At 39.0% G+C, this 16,494-nt stretch overlaps 1 protein-coding gene across 3 annotated transcripts in view; it reads right to left on the bottom strand.

The window, feature by feature from the left end:
- Positions 1–7,285: 7,285 nt before the first annotated feature.
- The window catches only part of CDH6 (cadherin 6), a 131,129-nt gene continuing 121,920 nt past the window's right edge, over positions 7,286–16,494 (bottom strand). For 2 of the 3 annotated variants that reach the window (XM_019930212.3, XM_073802034.1), the window contains exon 12: positions 7,287–13,380. In XM_019930212.3, coding sequence (XP_019785771.1) covers positions 12,890–13,380 — 491 coding nt within the window. In that variant the 3' untranslated portion in view covers positions 7,287–12,889. Of the gene's footprint in view, positions 13,381–16,494 lie in introns of all 3 variants that reach the window. The other variant, XM_073802035.1, reaches the window with a different exon arrangement.

Here is a 16,494-nt window from a genome sequence, read left to right as displayed (position 1 = left end):
ACCATTGGTTCTTACTTCAGTCACACCATGGGGAGGCCCGCCAGCCGACAGCTAGACCTTCTAATTAGCTTTTTAGTACCTCGCTATTAATTAGGAACAGACAGCTAAGGGTTGCTAGACATTTGAGGAAGACTTCTAATGTGGAAGACAAAGACCAAAGCAAACAGAAAAGAAATTTAGAAAAAATAGAGATAAGCAAACAGGAGTAGAAGAAAATGTTTTAAAAAATTCATTCCTGATATCAGAGAGATGGAGAGTTTCTAGACGGATATGCAAGCAGAAGAGAATTGACAGATTACCTTATGTGATTGAGAGAAATTTAAGAATCACGTCAGGATGTTTGTGGCTGGATTATGACAGGTATATAAAAAAACAAGCAAAGTTTCAAATGAGGCAATTACTAATTTCAGGGAAAAATAAAGTTGAGCAAGAAAAGACGTGAAATCACAGTATAGTGTAAGGCTCAACTGTGAGTCATCATATTTACACAGGCTAATAATGTAAATAAACTCTTAATCACCAGTTGTGCTATAACTATATGGGAAGGATGGGGGGAGAAGTGAACGCGTGTGCGTGCATGTGTGTGCGTGTGTTTGGGGGGTTGTTGTAGGAAATCTAAACCCTTTCTCTCCATAGTGGGAAGTCAGTAGACAATGTTCAGAACTGTAAACCCCAGCGATAGTAGTATTAAGCTGAACCATCTGAAACCGTTGATGTTAACCACTTTTCACCTACAAAAATTGCAATTTCTTATGATTCAACCTAACATAAGCATTATTTAGAAATATGGAAGTAAACTCTCTGGAAGAGGTGAAGGGGTGACTTCTGGGTAAAGGGAGCAAGGGTAGAGTGGGAAGTTCTGGCTTATAAGCTTTATAGAGCAATTTGGCATTTTAGACGATATACATATATTAATTTAATAAAAATTAAAATTAATAAAAGGATGAATAAGTGGATTACTTCCAAAGTACCTAAGTGAAAAGACCCATTTTCCTAGGAGGAATGATTAACGGTGGTAATTGATCAGATTGTGCTCACCTTTCCTCCTTTAAGAAGTTTTACCTTTTAAAAAGTGACTATTAGAAGAGCTTTCTCTGAAAAGACAAAAATAGTCTGTTCTAATAGCTCATTTAGAACTTTAATTGGAAATTTGGTTGTGTCTTCTTCCAATTAAGCTAACTGAAGTGGAACTCTGATTGGGCCCTGGGAGAGGAGGAGTTCCCCAGCTGAGGCTCATAGAATAACAGCTGACTTTAAAAAGAGAAACAAAAGCAAATGCTTAGGAAGACTGGAGAATTGACTCTATAGGGATTTCAATTATTTACTTATTGACTGACATATGCAGGGAACATAGCCAGAAAAGTTCTGAAAAAAAGATGGGAGAGTGAAGAGCTTCACCTGAGGATTTAAACGAACGTGTATGAACTACTCCTGGTATTTTCATTGGAAACTTGCAAACTTTTCTAGGGAGGGCACCTGTTTTAATTCCTTTATCATTTGCTAGACAAGTACGTGCATTGTGTTCAATAAGTAAAGGAAAGTTGGAAGCCATGTGCAACTATTACAACTTCTATCCCTCCTCCTCCCTTCAAGAACCTTCTTTTCTAGTTAAATCCGTCTACCCAGAGTTCCTTGAGCATGCCTTGCCTTTGTTACCGCAACAGAATTGTTTCTAAAGCTCTGATGTGCATAAAAATCACTGGGGAACTTGCTATACATGCAGATTTCCAATCCTGTCTTCCCTTTCTCCATGACATCTTTTAATATATTAGGCACAGTACACACAGTACTTATTTATGCTCTCAGATGAGCTGCAGCCCAAAAAAAGCCTAATTTTTTTAAAAAAAGCCTTTAAAATACAGAAGGAAAATTGCAAATATAAAATCAATACAAGTCTAGTGGTATATATATATATATATATATATATATATATGAATATATAACAACATTGTGTAAACTAGTGAACTGCAGCTTGATTCACATCTTCAAGGTAAAGTGTGGGTATAACTTAATATGTTGAATATAGTGAAGGTGGAGCCTCCAAACTTTGGAATGCCTACAGCCTCTGGAGTACATAAAATAGCCCTGGCTATTTGCGGAATGGGACCAGGGAGCTTGCATTTTAGAGAAGCATTCCAGTGACACTGCCGTAGGTTCTAGCACTCCTCCTGAGACCCAGTTCAGGTCTTAATGCCAAAATCAATCTGCCCCTCAACCTTTTCTCGCTTGAGAGCTATCATTTGAATCTTGGTGTCATTTTGCCAAATTCTTTTAAGATAGATGTAGTTCTTTGGATCCAAAGGGAACCAAACAGTCTGGATTGCATATTTATTATTTTCAGTACAAATTATTTGTTAAATATATATTCACTTGTGATTTAATTTTTGTAACTCTGCAAGATTCTTTTGTATAAATGTTTTCACAAATCAGAAAATACTTTGTCATGATCTTCTTGATTATGATAAGGGAAAAATATGTTTTATACAAAAAGTAGGTAGTAAAGTTTTCATCACATAAGAGATGTTCAGAAATCTTTGAAGATTGGCTCAATTTTAATATATTTTTTATTATATTTTAATACTATCATGAATACTTTTTATAATGCTTGAGATAGTAAAGAATAAGAAAACAGTTATAAATTAGCATTCAGTTTGAAGCAGTGACATTCTAAGGCAACTTTGAGCTCTTTCTGAATCTCTGCCAAAACCATAAGTCAGGAAAGAAACAGGTGTCTTTCTTAAGCTTTTGATCCTGACCTTCTGAGAATGAGAAATGACAATAACATAAAAAGCATTTCTGATCAATAAACTTCAGCTTCCCCATTTTGCAATAGGTGGGAGGACAGACAGGGAGGGTTAAGAGAATTATCATATTTTTTCTGGAATCCATCTACTCTTCCTAGCAGGTTGGCTTTAAGCTTTGACTATGCCTCATCTTTCTCCTGACCCCCACTCTTGACGTTACTTTGGCCCCTTAGAATTTAGCTATAATATCAGTGAAAGGGTGTGGAAAGAAACCCTAAATGACTAAAGTTGAGCTTCTGTTGCTCACAGGAATGAAGGTTCAAAACAGAAATGAAGTTCAATTGTAGAAAAATATGGAAAGTACATTACTTTTAGTTTGTAAACAAAGATCTGTAGCTACTGCTCTGGCACATGGATACCACCTCACTGGGCAGTTGGGTTTTCCAAGGATATAACAGACACTGGGCTGTTGGTGTGGGTGCTTGGATTCAATGGATGCTCCTGGCTAGAGCAAGTCTCCTTTGTTCCTCCAAACTCATGAAATCTGAATTGCGACAGGAAGTCCTAATTCTTTTCCTTCTCTCCCATCTCTTGAAGGGCATGGTTACCCTATAGAGGGCTTACCACGATTTGATGGTGTGAAATATCAATACTGTCAAGATGATTATTATATAAACAACGAGAGTTTTTGCAGTCTGGGGTGGAATTTTATGTTTCTCGGGAATATTTTTCCTTGAGAAAGCTGTTTCAGTGGTATTTTATAATAGGAATCAGTTGGATGATTGGTGTTAATAGGCAGAATTTTGCTTTTCAGTCTCTTTTTTCCTTCACAGAGCATTTGGACTGATGTTATGGAGAGGAATCTTTTTTTTTTTTTTTTGCGGTAGGCGGGCCTCTCACTGTTGTGGCCTCTCCCGTTGCGGAGCACAGGCTCCGGACGCGCAGGCTCAGCGGCCATGGCTCACGGGCCCAGCCGCTCCGTGGCATGTGGGATCTTCCCGGACCAGGGCACAAACCCGTGTCCCCTGCATCGGCAGGCGGACTCTCAACCACTGCACCACCAGGGAAGCCCGAGAGGAATGTCTTTAAGGTTGCAGCCATCAGTGGAGTCCAACCTCATCTGAATTTATGTAAAGGAAAAAAGAATCTTTCTTTCTGCCAATAAATATTTATCTCAGATGGATGGGATTGGACTATGTGTACAAAGGGGAAAATGGGGGATTCAGTGGCAGGATTGCAGAGCCTGAGTTAAAAGAATTGAGTTTAATCCTAATTCCTGTGATGGGACATAGGGACAAATAGCCCCACTTTGTTTGTGAAATGGGAGTGATACAGCCTAGTGTACAGGGCATTTGTGAGAGTTATATTAAGTCATGTATAAGATAGTTATTTCTAAAGTGCTGCATAAAAGTAAGGCATTATTATCAGGCAGCTAAGCAAAGTTAAAAGCTTTAATAAAACCTATCCTTTACTGACTATAAGGACACATTTTCTTATCAATGTGCAAACAAGACATATTCACCATTAAAAGTTAAGTTTTTGAGACTAAATGGCTCAGGAAGCAATAAAGATGATCTAATATGTCAAGGGAGACATTTAAAAAAAGGAATAAGTATATTATAGACAAGTAGGAGACAATCTACTCCTTCTAAAGAACCATATCTATTCATAGCATATTTAGAAAAGTATTGAATTCAGGAATATAAGACCCAGAAAAGTGATCTAAAGAGTCAGGGTGTCATTCTGTACAAAATGTTTAGTCAGGTAAACTAAGATTAATAATAGGAGATTAAATCAGGGCAGTCCTGAGGGAAGGGAATGCACAGAGCAGGGTGTGTGTCTGTCTTTTTACCCCTGTATCCCTATCACCTTGATCAGTGCCCAGCCTATAGTAAATTCTCAAATGGTTTTTGCAGAATGAATATAAAGGTTCATGAGTATCACTATGGAGAGATGCAACAACAAGGCTGAAATTCACATCTGAATTGTTGAAAGAGATACAGGCTTGTTGGTTCAGATTTATGAAATAAAGATGTGAGCTAATTATAATGGCAGGCTGAGCCTTTTAGCTTCCTTAACTGTTCCAAATTTTTGATAACCTCAAGACCAGAATGCTCTTCCCAAATGTCAGTGGCGAGTAGTCAACAAAATTTAGAATGAAAAAAAAAAGCATGTCTTTTACAAGAGGACTTAATCTCTAAGGTTTGGGATGGCAAATAGGTCAACATTGTTCTGTTGTTGACAGCTGCTGGAGCATTCCTGCTAGAGATGCTAAGGCTAGAAATCCGTGAGTCAGTTCATCAACAATGCCCACCATGGGTGTTAGAGTCCAGGGATGGTAGACAAACATCTCTTACAAGGGTTTTCAACTTGGAGGTTGAATTTATAAATGACTTTTTTTTGGCTGCCCCTCATGGCTTGCAGGATATTAGTTCCCCGACCAGGGATTGAACCCAGGCCACAGCAGTGAAAGCGCTGAGTCCTAACCACTAGACCGCCAAGGAATTCCCTATAAATGACTTTGTACCTGCTCTTCTGATAACACACTCAAGATTATTATGAGATATGGCTTATTATGGTGACTGAAATTGAAGCGGGGATTGGGAAAGATATTGCAAGATTGACAGAGACTGAACTTATATGTGGCAGATACATATATGTGTGCTGAACAGATTCACATGTTGCTCGTCTTTCTACATCTCCCAGCCTCTGTCCAGTGCCTTTGGGGCCATATGATTGAGTTCTGGCCAATGAGATATGAGCAGAAGTTGCATAAGCCATGTGGAGGCCCTGACTTTAGGAAGAGCTCATATGATCGTCCAGCTCACTCTGCTCCCCTGGCATGTTAGCCCTTGGAGGCAGCGAGCTGCGGATGGCATAGCTACAAGAGGGAGAAAGGCCCACGACAACCCTGACGTTCACAAGGGTGAGACATAAATTTTATAGAGATTTTGGATTTTGTCTACTGCAGCAGCTAGCGTGAATTACTAATAAATATCATTATGGAAAGTGGTTTGTTAAGGTGATGGGAAAGGGCTTAGCCCATCTGAATGTTTGCAGGAATCTGCTTCCTGAACTGGGTCCTTGAGAAAGCACATTGCACTTCCTGCTTATGTTACTATTAGGTCAGGGAAGTTTCCTAGATCCTGCAGACTATGCTTGCCTTGGGGTGGCCCAGAGCTGGGGATGGGGTAGCGGGGTAGGAAGGGCTTGGCTCTAGTGCACCGTGCATACTACTGTACAATGTACCTATCCTTCAAAAAGAATATTTCTGGTAGCATCATTTATTTCCATCGTTTTCTGTTTCCCACCAAGTTAACTTTAAGCCAAATGGCAAAAAATGAAAACACAAAGCAACAAGAAAAAGCAGCTGCTATGGCATTGGTGCTCCTCTGTGTTCTGATGACATGTGACTTTTCCAAACCTAGTCCCCTTCACGGAACCTCAGCTGAGATCAATGGCACTACTTAAACATCCCTCTCTTTTCTCTCCTTTTCCTGCTATTCTTTTCAATTCTTACCTCCCTTTGTCTCAATCTCACTAATTCCTAAACCTCCCACACCCTCCTGTATCTGGGCAGAAAGAGTTTCTCCATCCTATGAAATCCTATGAACATTTTCATATATACCTCTCTGAAAACATCCCATGCCACCTTCTGGTAGGTACTCTAGTTATGAGTTTATGACAGCCCTTCCTCATGGACAGGCATCTGGAGAGAAGGGAAAAATATATCTGGCTTATTGTTGAATATTCCACAGCACACAGTGGAGTGCCTGCTGTATACTGAACAAATGAATGAATAAATAAAAATCGCCGTAGCAAAGCAATGAATTCAATTCTCCCAATTAAAAAATTGGGAAACTTCCTCTAGAATAGGAGGCAGCTTAAAAAAGAGCAAGCGGGTAAAATATTATAGCTCTGAATATGCTGAAAACATTTTATTTACTCATAGTATAAGAATGCTGGAAGGATTTTATTCTTATTCCCCTTTGGACTAACCCTTTTTCTTTTTTAATTTTTATTTATTTATTTATTTGCGGTACACGGGCCTCTCACTGTTGTGGCCTCTCCCGCGTCCGGAGCGCAGGCTCAGCGGCCATGGCTCACGGGCCCAGCCGCTCCGCGGCATGTGGGATCTTCCCGGACCGGGGCATGAACCCGTGTCCCCCTGCATCGGCAGGCAGACTCTCAACCACTGCGTCACCAGGGAAGACCCCCTTTTTCTTTTTTAAATCAGAGATCCATAGATAATTGCTTGTATGGGAGGGAAATGAAGGATGGAGATTTGGGATGGGCAAAAATATAGAACTGTCCTTTTTTATCTAAAGCAATTACCATGAGGATAATCAGCTTTCTTAATACAGCGATTCCATAAATAACAGTAGAATTCTTGATGTCCCAGTGGTAAGAAGTCTGCAGGGCCCTGCCAATGATATATATTGCTGGCTGGGAGAAACTGTTGTTTACAAGCTAATTATTGTATAACAAGTTGGCTTTAGCTAGCTCTCTGAGAGGTTAAAACAGCAGATTTGGAAAGATAAAGTGTGTATCAGTATGTACATTTTAAAGATCTCTGATTACAAACAGTTTGAGAGAACTGAAAAAAAAAAACAAGTTAGAAAAAACCAGTTTATTAAGTAATATCATATAAATAACTTGTTACAAAAATTGATTTGCAAAAGGCATATTTACTCTTTGTGAGAAATCACTTTTTAAATTGCATTCTTTTCAAATTTTTACGTCTAAGAAAACAAAGGAAAATAAAAGAAGCCATTACAAGGAGCGTGTATTTGCCATTTGACTACAACAAAAGGCCCGACCACACTGAGCTATAAGGTAATTGTCTCAACCCCATTCTTCTAATACAGAAAACTTTCTCGTGTAAACTGTGAAGTTATGAAAATCTCCCTAGCTAGAAATGTGGATGAAAGCTGAGCAGTGATTGTTTCCATCAGGTGTTGTTGCCAAAGACATGAGCGATACCGAGAAAAACCACATGAACTGAGCACTCCAGTCAGTAAATCTTCCAGGGTGGTATCAGCTTCAATTTATACTTGGGAGTATTTTTAATTAAAAACAATCAATACCAAAAAGCTTTTATTTTGGGGGTTTAAAATCACAAATCACTGTAGGAGAATGCCATGTTGCCTTAGCTTGGTACTACTGAAGATGCCCATAGCAATTATTTTAAGTCCTATTCTTATGCAGTTTACTTTCAAAGCAATGAAAATAATCACAAACAAAATAGTACAGTGGTTTTGAATCGCTCCTATGTTTCTCCCGAGCAGATCAGTTTTCGTTTGCTACACAGAATTCCTCCTGAATGCCTAGTAATTCTATACATATGATTCCTTAATAAACACTAAACTAATAGATCATAGAAAACTAAAAGCTTATAGCAGGTGCCTCTAGACGTATTTACATAAATAGCACAGTCTTGCAAGAAAGACCAAGATCTCATTATAGTGGAATGCTTTTTCCACAACGCTGGGTCCATGCCTCATTTGTCGGATTAACCCCATTTGAGGAGAAATTTGAGTTTGTGGTCCATGCGTTTTTAAAAAAAGGGAATTAAGCAACTTGTAAAAGCTCTTTTGAAATTAATCTAATAACCCAATGGCTCTTCGGCTAAGTGCCTGGTCCTGTCTGAAATGCAGTGGGTAATAGGCTTTGTTTCCATTTCACCTCCTTTCAGCACTTTCATCTGCTGGCTCTGTCGGGCAAACGTTCCCCCCAAATTAAAAAATGAAACTGCATCATAAATAAGGTATTACCAAATGGGGAGTAGATTAAAGATTGTCTCAGCAATGCTTAAATTAAATTGACAATGCAGAGACCATAAACTTCTGGTTTTAAAAATGAACTATTTCTTTATTAACTTTTAACAAGTGTGTGAGTCAATGTATTGCTCTGCACAGAAAATATGGTCGGGGTCCGATATTTTTTAGTAGAGAATTATCCCTTTAGAAAATTATTCCATAAAGATGCCAAAGGGAGATTAAAAATGCTGCAACCGTAAGAATCACTGAACTTTTAAGGAGATGATACTGTAATTTTGTATTCTCTAGAAAAGAAAGCCGCTGTCAGACCTCAGGAAATAGTTCATTTTCCTGAAGATGCACACACGAAGTCTTAATCTTTCCACTCTTATTATCTGTTAAAGGAGGCTGGGTTGTAGTGGTAATAGTAGACTGCTTGGATTTTTAATCTCCTGTCACAATTCAAAAAAGATTTCCTCTAGACCAAAAAAAAAAAAAAAAAAAAAAGAATAAAATTACACTAAAATGATCCTTTTCAGAGGATACCTTTCAAAATAGTGGAGATCATGACTTTTTAGTGTTCTTCCAAAGTAATTACACCACTTCAACACTAGTGACTATGAAAAAATAATTTATTTGGTGGTTCGTTCAGTCTCTGGGGAAAATGAATTTAGCTGTACCTGCTTTAAATATTTAGTTTGTGCCCAGGAATCAAGTTTCTTCTTTCCTTTCAACTGCATACTTTTTTAATGGTCCTCAAGTATATAGAATTGAGGAATGCCCAATTCGTAGTTTATACATGATTATCTCCAGTGAAATACCCATTTCAAGACAAAGCATTTGGTATAAGGTATTGCTCAGCAAATCAGAACACCTCAAATGTACGTATCACTTAAATGTTTAAATTTAAAAATTACCTAAAAGTGAAATGAATGAAAACATTCTGAAGTTAGTTTGGATCCATAAAATTTGGATGCTTCTAAGATAGAGATTCAACTTATAAGAACTTTTTGTATAACTTTTTGGGAGCTGAAAATGAACACTAAACCAAAATTTTTGTACTGAGTTAGAATATAACACCAGGTGTTATTCCATCTGAAAATGGAGTCGATTTGTATCCAGACCTCCCTATAGGCACCTAAACTGTAAAGCTAGGAAAGCTCTTACAAAAACATATATTTTCTGGGCCCAGGTCCCCTCTCTTATGGCTCTATGAAACCAGTTTTGATTCTCCCTCATTTGATTTAGTCTTTTATTTGGGAATGAATGTTTTCCAGGCCTTTCAGAAGAAAGTGCCATGAAGTGAAGGGGCTTTAAACTTATGCACAATAGCTTAATGTTTTCAAAATTTCAGCTTATTCTAGGGAACATCTCAGTGATGAAGAAACTTTCTCCTTTGAATAGAGGGCAAAAAAAAAAAAAAAAAAAGTGAGAAGGGCCTCAAAGTTCTTGAAACAACCCACGAAGGCAATCTCCCTATACTTAATGCATTTTAGTTTCACAGTGATTAAAGCAAATATTAAAACAACTTTACCTCTTCTCAATTTCCTTCTTTCTCATCACAAACATCTAATATCAGGACAGAGACAGTGTGAAAACTGAGCTGAAAGCTAATGTTTTCTCCAGTCATTCATGTCAACCCAGGTTCTTGACCGGATGTCTTGGTGGAAGGAAGTGAGACCAGAACAGAATGATGGAACTATGGCTCTTATTGTTTCCACGACATCAGGCAGCTTTAATTTTAGGAAAATGTTACTCAGTCTTGACATTTATAGGACCCTTGTGCAAAATATTCAGCTCCAATCTATCCAGCTTCTTAGAGATTCACTTCATCATCAGCTTTTGTGGTAAGAGATTTAACAGTTATGTACTTAGTCATATTAACCTGCTCTTGGTATAACTGTCCCATCTTCAGGGTGGAATAAGATAACTTCCAATCACACCTCAGAAGTTCCACTACAGAACTTCTTACTTTCACTTTAGGAGGAAAGCGTAAACCTTACCCTTAAACATGGAAGTTGCTGGCATCAACCCACACACATTCCAATTAATGCCAAAATTTTAGAAGGAAGACTTCTGATGATACTTTTCTTTTACAGGACTATCTTTCTTGGTATACTTTATTACATGACATGAAATATAAGGATAGAGAGCTCTTAAATTTTACAGTAATTTGTGTGATTAAGGTGCTGTTCTATTGCTATAAATAACTAGTTCTTATAATTAACTTTCCTAAGCTATCTTTTTTTCAACACTTACCTGTGACTATCATATATATCGACTCATTACAGTGAAGCCCTCCTGTAGTATTTTGTCTGCGTTCCTGTGTGTGTGTATGTCTGTGCGTGTGTGAAGAACTAGAAAAGAAAACCTTGTAAGCAGGAAACAGCCCAACCATGAAATACTTGCTAGTATACAGGGAAGTCCATCCATTCAGGAAACACAAGGAATAATATGGTTGTAAAAAATTTTCACTCTCATTGGGTAACCCCAAAGACTATATTTCTCTTATTTTAAAGGTGCTGTCTTTACTTCCTGGGTAATAAACCTATTTAGAACTTAACTACTAAACAACAGTGTGTTTCCAAATAGAAAGTATGTGCTGATAGGACATTATCCCCAAATGGAAATGGCACTAAGATTATCTGTAGAAAATTACCATTAATTGAAAATAAATCCCTAAGACTAATAATTGAAGTCAGCGTATTCTTAAGTACATATTATATACATACAGAGCCTGTTTTTTTCCAAGTTTTCAAAACAAGGATGTTTCGTTACAGTACTTTGGAAATTTCTGATGACTGCACAATGTAAGAGTCTAATGACAAAAATCATTAGAACAGCATATGAAATAAATGATCTGAACCTGCCAAAAGGATTAGTTCAGTTCACTTGGGTCCTCTGGACGATAACTATGATGCTAATTGCATAATTAGAGAAATAATGGGTTTGATGGATTGTACATTACTTTTCTGTTGCAGTTTGAGACCATTACTTTATCATTCGTTCAAAGATGAGGGCAGGGATTGCCGTGGGAACAAAGTTAAAAACAATGAAAAAATGTTAATGCTTTTGAAAGTCAGCTATCATTTTAATTACAATCTTAAACACCCTTGTTGAAGGGAATCCAAGTATTCCCTTTTTAAGTGTTTTCCAAACATGTAATATGTAGGTTTTCACCGTGATTTCAGTGTTCTTCTATATGTATCATGTTATATAAATATACGGATATTTCCAAATGTGAAGGGCAGGGTGTCAAGTTCAAGTGTGACTGGCTCTTACCTCCCCATTAGACTCTGAGAGAGGGATCTGAGTTTTATTTAATCTACCTTCACTAATGCAACTTAATTGTATAAAACGTATCTGAAGAATATGAATTATTGTATTCACACTGCTACTTTCAAGTATATTAGAATAATACTGACAATTACAGACAAGGAGTTAAACTTTGTCTCAGAAAAGTTCCTTCAAGAACTTTCTAAACAATTTAGACGTATTTGTAATTAGCCTACTGATGGCTGAAATAATTTCAAGTGATCCATGATACATTTGGTGGCCCAAACTTTAAAATATGCTAAATATTTCCTTTGTTAACATTGATTATCTATTTTTCTTTTTCTTTTCCCTTTATATGGTGCAAGGGCAAACTTTTGTATGTCTAATATATAACAAATTATGAGTCAGTGGCAAGGAATGAGGTCTTATTAAGGTTTTTTTTTTTTTGGTTATCTTTGAATGTTACCATTTAATTGGCATCATTTCCTAAAGAAGAAGGCGAATCTCAAAACGTTGGTGGATCTGATGTTTTGAATAGTCACTGGTGCCAGAAAAAGATCATGAAGGATAAACAGGACTGGCAAATATCATTTGAAATTCTTTGTAACAGAAATACACACCCATATATAGTTCATCATCTCCTTGTGAGCTGATATACCAGGAGCAGTGGTTCCTCCTTCATTTCTTTAACTAAAACTATATTCTTATAAAGTATAATCCCTTATCCCATTAGCATGTGAAATGTACAGAGCAGTCAGCTGACCTTGAGTCAATGCAATGTACTATGAGACCAGGCCAGTGAAATCGAGCATGTTCCAAACCTGCACTAAGAGAACAGGGGAAAGGATTACTCCCCATCCTCTCCTCCAGCACGGTGCCTGTTGGGCTGACATGGTTAACTGGATGCGCTAAAAAATAAACATTTGCCTCTCAGAAGCTCATAAAAGTGTACTAGAAAAAAAGTCTCTAACATTGGATCCGCACGGACTGCAGCCATTAACTTTTGGAACGGGTAGAACAGAGAACCCTTCACGGAGCGGTGGATAAATAGAAAGAAAGAGCCACTTCACATGTTTCAGTGTCGTACTGGAAAATGAAAAAGGCAACATATTAGGAGTCCTTGTCACTGTCCACCCCTCCGTACATATCTGCGAGCTTTTTGAACCGAGGCCCCCAGTCACTAAGGTATTCGTAGTCCTGGTCTCCATCCGTGGTCACCGACTCCAGCGAGCTCAGGGAATCGGCCACCGAACCGGTACCCTCGTAGGCGAAGGTGGCCAAGGAGTCGTAGGGCGGGGCAGTGGGGTCCGTGTCATTTTCCTTTAACCTTTGGTTAATGAAATCTCGGACGTCGGTGTTATCACAAGCTGCTGGAGTCCGTCGGGGTAGAAAAAGGGCTTCGGGCACAATGTCCCTGCGTAATTTGCTGTCCTCTATGGCTTCGGGATTCCTCAGGGTGCCGATATCAAAGGCCTGGGTGTCCTCCTCTCCCCCACCTTCGTCGTTGTAACTGACAATGTTGTCTCTGATGTCCTCTTTGGAAATGATCAAAGGTTCTTTTTTCCGCTGTCGCCTGAGAGCCGCAAACAACACCACTGTCACTGGAAGCAGAAACAAAACAGCGAGGGAAGGGAAAGTTAATTTGCCGACCAATTAACATCAGGAAGAAACACTGCTCCAAAGTGAAGTTTTCAAAGTTTTCGAGGAAACTACTCGAGACTCAACTTTTGCTTCCTTAAGGTTGCACGTGCCTCCACGCATGATCAAACCATGACCCTCTCCCACCCCCAAATCGAGTAACTATTTGAAAGAAAGTTAGGATTTAAGTAGAGGATAGAACACCTTCATGTTTTGTCAGTAGTTCCTTCTTGCTTTGAAATGGCAGACTAGTTTCAAGGTAAGGGAAAAAAAAATAATAATAAAAAAGAGCTCAAACACAGTGAGAGCACTGCAGTAAGAGTGAAAATTATGCTGAACACCTGAAATGCTCTGAAACTGTTTATAAGTACAAGGCTGGCACCTTCGGGGATGTGTCGAAGGGTTTGCATAACTCCACTTCTAAAATAACTTTTGCACTGATGCCTTCTTTGTTTTTCCCGAGAAAAGTATAAAGTTAGTTTAAAACCCAAAGTAGAGACGTGGATGTTTGGATACCTTTCTTACATATAAGGACAGGTAATACCTGCAGAGACCCAGATACAATTCAGAAAGCCGTTTTGGACTTCAAGATCAGCCAGTTTGAAGGGGGCAGGTAATAGTGCACATGCCAGATTATCTGTGTTTAGGCTAAACAAAACAAACACATTTGAGTGGGAACTTCAAAAATCTCTCAGAGTTTCATGTTCTGTAAGTCTGTTGACCGGAATGTTTGTTCTTTTGATTTTTCCTAATTCGGATTAGAGGCAAAGCAAGAGCTGTGTTTAAATAGCTCCTGACGTGGGCTTCCCTGGTGGCGCAGTGGTTTAGAGTCCACCTGCCGATGCAGGGGACACGGGTTCGTGCCCCGGTGCGGGAAGATCCCACATGCCGCGGAGCGGCTGGGCCCGTGAGCCATGGCCGCTGAGCCTGCGCGTCTGGAGCCTGTGCTCCGCAACGGGAGAGGCCACAACAGTGAGAGGCCCGTGTACCGCAAAAAAAACAAAAACAAAAACAAATAGCTCCTGACGTTTCTTCATAGCTGGTTGGGTAGAAAACAGCTGGCTACCTGTAAAGAGACACATCCATGAATGAACACATAGATGGGAAAGTGACAACATACTGACAGCTTGGAGAGAAAACAGCCATCCAGGGCAGAAAATGCATTGTTAACCTGGGGTTGTCCATGGGAGATTAGTACCAGTAACACCTCTTTACTCTCTCATCCATAACATGGTCCAGTTTTTATGAGCCGTGCAAATTGAATTATCACAATAAAAATTGCAGAATAATGGCTTTTGGTGGATGTGTATATCTATCTCTATATTAATGGATATAGGCACACCCAGGTGTCTATATATTTAACATTTCAGATGTTAATAGTATTAATAATTGGTGATCTATCGAGATAGTTCTATGTGCCAAGCACTGTGCTAAGTGCTTTACATACTGAATCGAATTTAATTATCATAATAGTCTTACAAAGTAGGTACCATCATTATAACTCTATTTTACATAAGAGGAAATTGAGGTTTAGAGATGTCACGTGTACAAACAATTGAAATCTAGGTCAGTCAGACTAAAAAGCCTGTACTCTTAATTACCCTGCTTTGAAGCATGTTTGGATTGTAGACTATTTCTAAAGGATATGCAATTTTGCTGTTTTCAAGCATGCGGTTGTGTAACGGTACACATTCTCTTTTGCTGCCAGAGAGTATCCTGATGCCTCATTTATCCCTTTCATTCAGGGTATTTATTTACTTGTTCATTCAATAAATATTTATTTAGTGCCAACTCTGTGCCAGGTATAGTTCTAAGCATTATCAATAAAAAAAAAAAAAAAGATCAAGAGCCTGTCTGAAAAAGGGAGGCAGGAGTGGTGGTGGTGGGGTGGCGGATAGAGACAGAAAAAAACAATGTATGTAATAAATAAGGAAATTATTATAAGGTGATAACTGCAATGGAAACAAGAAAAAGTAGGGCAGAGTAAGGAGGACGGGAAGGACTTCCGTGGACGTTTGAGGGGCTGTATATATTTTCTGGGGGGGAGACTGCATCATTGAGGAAGTAACATCTGAGCAAAGAGATGAGGAGTTATGTAAGGAACTATCTGGAGAAAAGGACAGAGCTAGGAGGAAGGCCACGGGGTGGGGGTGTGCCTGCAGCGTGTGAGGTGCCGGGGAGACGAGCGGAGTAGGAAGGGCCATGTCAAGTGGGGCTGTGTGTTCTTTGTACGCCTTCACTTTACCCGGGGGTCCAGGTGGGTGGAAAATTGCACAGCTTTGGGTGGAGGGATGCTCTTAATCTACCTTTTATGCTGGTTTCCAGTGTGATGCGGATTTGCAAAACAGAGGGTTGTAAATAAGGACAGCCTTTGGGATAGAGAATAGAATCAAGCTAACTGTCGCTCAAAGAAATAAATTCTGATGGACACAGGTTCATTCCAACGTTTAAGGCAAGATAGCAGGCATTTATCACTTCCTGATTTTTCCGCAGCTTAAGGTGCCTATATCTTGTCTTTTACTCCTGTGCACACCTGAAAGTGCAATTGTCTAGAAGACAGAGGGCACATTCAGTAATTTAAAGGCATTTGTGCACTGCCTAATTCTCCTACTGTTACAACTGCCTATATCTTTTCTTATTGGCCCAATGCACATCTGAACAGAATTTCTTGAGGGTGTAACTGTCTAAAAGGAAGATCTTTTTCAAAGCTAATTTTTATAAACCGAAAATGTGAGTTCTAAGCACATGGAACAAAAACACTCTGAGAAAGTAAAATGCTGCCTTCTCTGTAACTGAGCCCTTCCCTTTTCTCTACCCCCTTGAGTCCAGAGGACAGCAGTGAGATATTTGGGGCCAGCGTGCTTGGACAAATTGGTGTTCAAATCCCATCATAAAACTGGAAGGTAGCAAGGCATCTGAGATCAGCAGATCTAGGTTCACTTAAACGATCCGACCTTTCTAAGTCAGTTTCCTTCTCTGTAAAAGAGAAGCGATAACACAGTGCCCAGTGTGAAAGTTATTATGCCAACTCTAAAGCACCAAAGAAGCACGAGATGTAGTAGTTGTTTTTACTGTTG

The sequence above is a fragment of the Tursiops truncatus genome, chromosome 3, assembly GCF_011762595.2.
Source record: "Tursiops truncatus isolate mTurTru1 chromosome 3, mTurTru1.mat.Y, whole genome shotgun sequence".
Classification (NCBI taxonomy): Eukaryota; Metazoa; Chordata; class Mammalia; order Artiodactyla; family Delphinidae; genus Tursiops; species Tursiops truncatus.
This window is presented reverse-complemented; position numbering and strand designations above follow the sequence as displayed.